Below are 7,457 nucleotides of genomic sequence, written 5' to 3'. Positions count from 1 at the left end.
AGGAGTCAGTGCCGCCGACATGGCGGCTTTCCTTATCCTTACAGATGAGGAGATACGGAGTGACGCTCCTCTGCCAGAACATCGGTGGCACCTCCTGTACGGATTTCCGTCCTTTACTGCAAGAGCGCCGCGCTAAGGGTTCCCCCTCCGCTCGCTGCTTCAGCCTGCACGGAGGCCGCCATGTTGCCTCTCTGCTTCCCGCTACGCACTGTGTGTGGGAGGGGCACCACCATTGGGAAACAAAGCAACAAATCGATCTCGCAGCGTCAATAGATTAGTCACGGAGCTCCAGCGCGGGGGTCCCAGCTGGGCTGACGGGATCAGGTCCCGCACGAGAGGATGCTGGACGCCGGAGGGCAGCCCGGTTTCGGGCCGAGGTGGCTGCTGAGGCTTGCCTGGTCTCGCGGCCGCGGGAGGCCGCCGCCATTCTCGCCACTGGCCACAGGAGGGCGCTCCAGACCCACAGCTAATACATAAGAGGCGCTCTCCGGCGCAAGCGGCCGCAATTGGCGGCAGTGACCACAGGAGGGCGCTCCAGGGTGTCCTGTACAGGGTTCCCCAAAACCTTGACATCATTTTGTACTCTCGTAGCATAGCCTATTCTCACTCAAATGATCTCAAATTTTAACAAAATGTGTAAAAACTAATCTTAGCTATGCCATTTTACGCAAGACATGCTACAGCGTGTTTGACAGGAGGTGGACGACCGCCGTGCGCATATTGAACATTTGTGAAGCTTTGTGAAATCGGTTATAAAATCTACATCGCTTTGAATCTCTTGTTCGAATTTTGATAAATAAATCTTTTATTGTTCGACATGAAGCCTATTTAATTTCGTTTGCCTAGGACATGTAGTTACTCAGATATTCACATTTCAAATAATGTCAACATTTTGGGGACACCCAGTATAGCGAACGCTCCCCGGGGCAAGCGGTCGCCATTCTCGCCACGGGCCACAGGAGGGCGCTCCGGGCTCGCCGCTAATGCATAAGAGGTGCTGCGGCCGCCATTCGCGGCATTGGCCACAGGAGGGCGCCCCAGGCTCGCCGCTAATGCATAAGAGGTGCTGCGGCCGCCATTCGCGGCATTGGCCACAGGAGGGCGCTCCGGGCTCGCCGCTAATGCATAAGAGGTGCTGCGGCCGCCATTCGCGGCATTGGCCACAGGAGGGCGCCCCAGGCTCGCGGCTGAGGCTTACCCGGCCCGGTGCGCTTGTACGCGCCGGAGTCGCTCGAGCAGGGCAGCCCGGCAGAGCGTCTTTGGCGCTGGGCGGAGGCTTCGTGCCCTGGCCCCGACGGGGGCCGCTTTGGACAAACCGCCCCCGTGGAAGCTTTCGTGGGCTCGCCGGGGCCAGCTATCCAGACCATCCAGCCCTGCAGTGCTGGCCTCTGCTCAGCCTGGTGCCTGTCCCCTCCACGAGGCTCATTCCGTCTGGGGGGCCTGCAGGCCAAGCAGATCTTCCACAGAGGCCCTTCTCTGCCAGCCCGCCCCCCAAACGAAGCCCGGGGAGCTGCTGCTTCTCCATCGCAGCCCCTTGCAGATGGCTCCCCGAGGATGGGCGCTCACTCAGCACCTCTGCAACTTAGTCTTTGTTGCCCAGGTCAGACTTTTGTAGTCCAAAGTATTTTCAGGCATGTACTTTCAATGAATGACTACATTCCGGCCACTGTTTTACTCATGCCCGTTTGTGTTGTTTTGGGGCTTTCTGCATTTCAATTTGTCATACCCTATTGTGAGGTGACCCAGTCCGGAAATTACAAAACAAACCCACCCTCCTGCTGCAAACGTGGCTGCAGGGAACAGGCAGCTGTTCGTGCTTCTCCACCTGCAGGATGGGCCAAGTGCACAGCTTGGCAAGACAGAATTGCTCCAGAACATGCTCACTGCCAAAGCCATTAAAATATTCACAGTAATACTCTGACTGGCCATGTGGAGATCTCCAAAATCTAGAAGGCAAAAATCTGAGAGACACCGGGAAGAGAGCACACCAAGGTGGAGGGACCAGTGTTTTATTGTACACTTTTAAATAAGAAATAAGTTAAAGCAGCCAAAAGCACTTCCTCATCCAACTCATCAAGTGGGACTTCAGGAAAGACAGAGGCCAGGCGATCCACCCCCATCCCTCAGCTCGTAAGGCTTCCATGGGATGAAGCTCCTGCAGCATCAGCATCCTGACCCACAAGAGCCACGCCTGGCATTTGACGCAACTCCTAGCAATAAACTGTGCCTCATTCACCCACACCCTTTGAGGGGGAAGCCCACCGCACACCCCGCTTCCCCATAGTCTGCTGGGTGAGGCCGACAGGGTCGTTCCTGGGCGCTCATCAGCCCATGTTCTTCCGGTTGCCGTAACCCCGTGGGTGCAAGTCCTTCCATTCATCCCATTCCCGTGCTTTCCACACTGCTTCATCATCATCTTCCTCCTGCTCTTTCTTTTCTTCCTGTTTTGCCTGCTGCTCTTCTGTACCTGCTGAACAAAAAAGCAACGCTGAGAACACCGCTGTTGCGGGGGGGTACACTTCCTCACTCAGTGCAACAGGATGTCGGAGCACGGTGACTTGGCTGCAGCTGAGCTCGGCTCCGTGCTTTGGGCTGCATTTGTGTTTCCTCCTCATTGGGATGCAGGGCCCCCCCCGAGGTGCAGCACCGGCTGCACGAGCAGGGCTGGGCTGGGGTGGGTCGGGCTTGGAAGCAGGGCGATTAGCTGCACCAGCACTGAGATGAGCAAGAACAAGGAAGCACAAACTCTGGCCTGGCCAGACCTTTTCCCTGCCAGTCACCAGATTTAAGCTTCCGTTTCCTGCTGATGGGCAGTTGGCTCGCTGCACAGTTCTCAGTGCAGTAATTCCTTGGAGCTTCCAACATAGCATGGATACTGATATTCTCATGTAGACCCTACCCGGTGCGAAAGCACAGCATTTGTACTGAAAGGCCCGCCAAACAAGGCCCTTACGCCTGCATGCTTGGCGCTTGCTTCCGAATTCTCCCTCCGCCTCCCGCAGCTCCTAGGCACACACAGTGAGCGCATGGTCACCTCCATCAGCCCATCTCAAAGTGTGGGCCTTATTCCAAAAGCAAGGCTGACACTAAAGATAGCTCTGGGGTTCTAGGCATACAACGGGGTGGGGGGGGGGACACTTTGCAGCAAAGCCTGCTTTTTTTGCTTACTCATCATAAAACTTCATAGTTTCACTCAACTTCATGAAGCAATAGATGGATGAGACGGAAGACTGACCATAATTATGGCTTGTCACATGTCTGTGCATCATGATGTAATAAACCAGAAGAAGCACAAATGGTGTTTTACAAACCAGCCTCAGCCTGATTTTTGACCCAACTTTGTTGGCCTAAAGCCAGCCGCCATCTGCAGGCATCTTGGGGACCAGCAAAAGGCGAGCGGAAAATCGGGCACTGAACCAGCTCGGGCCAAGGGTCCCCTAGCGCAGGTCACCCACCCCAACCAGCCCGGATCCGGGTTGTGGTTTGCTGCCCCTCAGCCCTGGGCAGCGAGGGTGGCGGCTGTCTCCTCACACCGAGCCTGGGCTCTTGCCTTGAGCCGTGCAGGCAAGTGAAGCGGCCGGCACGTGGGCTCAGGCAGCATCAGGCTCCAGCCTCCCACGCAGAGCAAGCCTGCCTCCCACCCCACCAGCGGATGGGTGGGAGGCCCCCTTCTTCCGCCAAGCAGTGCTGCTGCTGCTGGGCCCTCCCAGAAGAGCTCTCCAAAGTGGCTCGGGGGATACGAATGCCAGAGCTTGTCTCCCGAGTGCTCAGAGACCACCTCTGATGCTTCCCCACTGTTAAAATGGAGCCACCCCATTCCAAAGCAACGTGAGGCCGGTTACAGCAGCTCCCAGTGAGGTGCCCAGTGCCCCATCGAGCTGTATTTTGTGGGACCCATTTCAGCTAATGTGGCCTGAAATCAAGAGGTGCTTCAGTCACACACGCAAAGACACGCCCTCTTGTCACCACCTCTCCTTGCCGGCTGAGGCCAGGCAGATGGGTGCTAATTTTACCCAGAGCCCTGCTATGACTTTGGACGTTTGCCATGAATGCCGTGGACGGTCGTGTGGTTGGCTTGTACCAGCCAGAAGTATGTTAACCTTGAAACAAGCCACGTAGCCAAACACTGGGCTTTCTGATGGCTCAGACCCATCACACCCCGCTCCATGGGCCTGAGAGTCAAAGACACGCTTTGCCACCCCGCCCCGCACATACCCGAGGCTTTTTGAGAGACACCCTGATCAGGCAGGACGCCTCGCTTCCGGTGCTGTTCATACCAGTCGTTCACCGTCATGGTGGCCAGGCTGGGGTAGCCAGCACCAAACACCCTGTGAAAAAAAAGCCAGGGCAGGGTTGCAGTGCCAGCCAAAGAGGAGCACCCACTGTGCTCCTGAACGCCTGAGGCAGCGGGCGAGCGGCGCCAGGCAGCCCGAGCCTGCCGCAGCAGCAGCGGCGCTCCACACCACAGAAGTCCCGCCCCACCCTGGATTCCCCTTCCTCCCCACACCGGGGCAGTGGCATACTTTGCCTGGGCGGTGTCCCGGGTAAGGATGAAAGGCTTCACTGGAGGCCTGGATGGATGGGGAGGCTGCAGAGGTGAATCCTAGAATGGGGAGAGAAGGCACCACAGTGGTTTTTGGCTGTTACATAGCGACAGAGCAAACCAGTAAATTTTAAAACAAAAGCCCATGAAAAACATTTAAAGTGTTGATTAAAGAGATCACCATCATCATACATATGGTCATTTCATGTTAGTTTCACGTTAGTACTTAATTTTTATAAGGGCAAGAATGGGCCAAAACAGTGGCATAGCGAGGCACAATCACTGAAAAGGGTGAGTTGAAGCATTCCAGTGTCCATCTGCCTGCATTCCCACACTTAAGCCAGGATCCCATAGCTAACTAGTACTTTAAACCTCATCCAGATTTTATTACTTATCTGGGAATGATTGATTCCCTATCAGCTTATCTCAAAAAAGTTAAATTTAAGTAAGTTGATTATTAAGATCTTATGGAATATTGATAGATGGGCATCATTAAAGTTGAGTTTATTGGGTAAAGATCTATGATGACAATTATACCAGAGATTCTGTTTGTTTTACATGAAATTCTCCTATCTGTACCTGCCAAGTATTTCCAAAAAATAATGCTTTCTTTTGGAATTTTTTATGATTATTTCATCACAAATATCTTTGAAAAAGATGCAAGAGCCAATGAAATGTCTTGCTTTATACTATCAGGATTATTCGTTGGCCCATCCTAACTTCTGGTATTTGCTACTTAGACTTTTAACCCTGGTTAGTTTTGGAATCTCCATGTTGAAATCCTCTCCCCAGATGGATTCAGTCGAGTTACTGACATAGGGAAGCACACAGGGTACCCTCGACGTTCCATCCAAGCAGTGAGAGGTACAGCACACACCACTGTGTCAATTAAAGTTTCACCGATCTGCACATACAAAAATAACTTTATTTTAAAATCGGTAAGAAAACTTTTGTCTGGCCGACTTGGACAGATAAGCTGATTTGTACCTTGGATCAGCTAGTGGGGCCAATAAAAACTTTCCGCCATTTCCTGAATATTGCCATTTTTCTTTGGATTTTGATTTAAGGAATTCCACAACAAATAGTAAATGAAAAAAAAAGGTCAGATAATCAGCTTGCTGATGTCAGGCAACCATCACACTTTCACCTGCTTGAGAGCCTCCCGCTGACTGAGAATCATTATCTCTTGATCAATGCTTTCGATTTCTTCCAAGCTTATGGTGATCCACTTCTTGATTTGCAGTATGTAGAATTCCCGTAGTTGCTCCTCCTCTGCTTGGCCACTATCAATGGAGGGCTTCAAGGAAGCCAGCTGTTTCTCCACTTCCTTTTTCTGTTTGTATCTGTTTTGGGAAAAGGGGAGATCTCACAAAGCCCCTACATCTACAATCTGGGCCATCTGGAATAAGAAAATCAAGTAACTAGAAACGTAATTATGAATGCTAGAGCTGGTTTAGTGGTTGGGCTACTGATCCACTTTCTAGTTCTCACCTGGCTATGAAACTCATGGGGTGACTTGAATCTCAGCCTAACCTACCTCACAGTCTTGTTGTTGTGGAAATAAAATGGAGCTAGGTAAGATGTGTTGGGATCCTCACAACAAGATATGATTACAAGGCAATAACAACAAGGAGGCAACAGTGGAATGAAGGTGGACGTTTTGCTTCTTCTGCAATTTGTTGGCAGCTGATCTACTTCCCTGCCTTCTAAGCCAACCAGGACAGCCTTCTAGGTAAGACTTCATGACCAGCTAGACTGGCTTTCTGACACAAAAGAGTATTGCGGAAGTCAGTGACAAAACACAAAAGCAATGTAATAGTACTGGTTATTAGGGAAATGCACAGAAGAAGTTAATTCCAGACTGAATATGCCTCCTCCCTGGCAAACTAAAGAGAACTGGCCTACCTTCAAGGTGGCCCATGCCCTTTACAGGCCAGACGCCTGAGTGGCCATGCTTGCTTCGCCCTTGTATCTGACCGCCACACTGGGCTAGCGGCAAGCCCTTGCCCACTTTCATCAAAACTGCTGCCCCGGCAAGCCTTCCCGTGTGCCCGCCCCATCGATACTGGCACCTGCTCTGAGGCCCGGGAGCGCAACGATGGCAGCCTGCTACCGACCTTCCGATTTTCGCCTGCCTCTTTGCTGCCATGGCGAGCAGCGCCGCCTGATCAGAGGCGGCGGCGAGCCTCCTCGAGTGGCCGGCAGCCTCGCCCTCCTCCGGGCTGTCGGGCTGCGGGGGGAGCTCACACTGGCCGAGCGCGTAGTCCTTGCAGACGCCCAGGAACTTCACGAAGGAGGCGCGGGCCCTGAGCAGGTGCTCCAGCCGCTGCTTGGGGCCGCCCTGCCTCAGGACGAGCGCCGCCAGCAGCGCGGGCACCAGCATGAACCGCAGGTCCGCGGACGCGAGCTCCTCCAGCTCCTCGTTGCGGCTGCAGGCGAGAAGAGACAGGGCGCGATGCTCCTCCGCGGCCTCTCGCGGGCCCGCCGGGGGGACGGGGCGGGGGGCGGGGGGCGGCGGGCCTGGAGCCGGGCCGGGACGCCGCGCCCCCCTTGCCTTGCCTTGCCCGCCCCGCAACCCGCGCCCCGCAACCCGCGCCGGCACCTGAAGAGCTGCAGCTCGGCGACGGCACGCTCGGCGCGCTCCAGGAGGCGGATGCCGCGCTGCACCTTGCGCTGGACGGCGGCCGCGCCCGAGGAGGCCTCCGCGCCGCCCTCCACCTCGTCCAGCAGCCGCCAGCCGGCCTCCAGCAGCTCCGCGAGCCGCTCCGGCTCCGCCTCCGGCTCCAGCTCCTCCGCCGCCGCCGCCGCCATCTTGGAAGGGCGGGCAGGGCGGAAGCAGGGCGGGCCGCGGCTTCCGGCGCGCGCGGAGCGATGACGCGGCGCCCGGCGCCGGAAGCGCCGCCATTCACCTCGC

The 7,457-nt window shown here is 55.1% G+C and overlaps 1 protein-coding gene across 4 annotated transcripts; it reads right to left on the bottom strand.

Annotated features, from left to right (window-relative positions):
• Positions 1 to 1,993: 1,993 nt before the first annotated feature.
• IGBP1 (immunoglobulin binding protein 1) lies at positions 1,994 to 7,377 on the bottom strand. 4 transcript variants are annotated; one of them, XM_044437885.1, is made up of 6 exons: positions 7,146 to 7,377; positions 6,616 to 6,972; positions 5,691 to 5,886; positions 4,524 to 4,603; positions 4,216 to 4,328; positions 1,994 to 2,470 (listed from the first exon to the last, which is right to left on the bottom strand). In XM_044437885.1, the coding sequence occupies exons 1-6, from the start codon at positions 7,352 to 7,354 to the stop codon at positions 2,325 to 2,327; spliced, it is 1,101 nt and encodes a 366-aa protein (XP_044293820.1). In that variant the 5' UTR covers positions 7,355 to 7,377; the 3' UTR covers positions 1,994 to 2,324. The 4 variants fall into 4 exon arrangements, with proteins under 4 accessions (XP_044293820.1, XP_044293821.1, XP_044293822.1 ...); XM_044437886.1 differs by having other exon boundaries at positions 1,994 to 2,467; XM_044437887.1 differs by having other exon boundaries at positions 6,661 to 6,972.
• Positions 7,378 to 7,457: the final 80 nt, after the last annotated feature.

Source organism: Varanus komodoensis, unplaced genomic scaffold (genome assembly GCF_004798865.1).
Source record: "Varanus komodoensis strain SLA01 unplaced genomic scaffold, ASM479886v1 scaffold31, whole genome shotgun sequence".
Classification (NCBI taxonomy): Eukaryota; Metazoa; Chordata; class Lepidosauria; order Squamata; family Varanidae; genus Varanus; species Varanus komodoensis.
The sequence above is the reverse complement of the archived record's forward strand: the minus strand, read 5'-3'. Positions and strand labels throughout refer to the sequence as shown.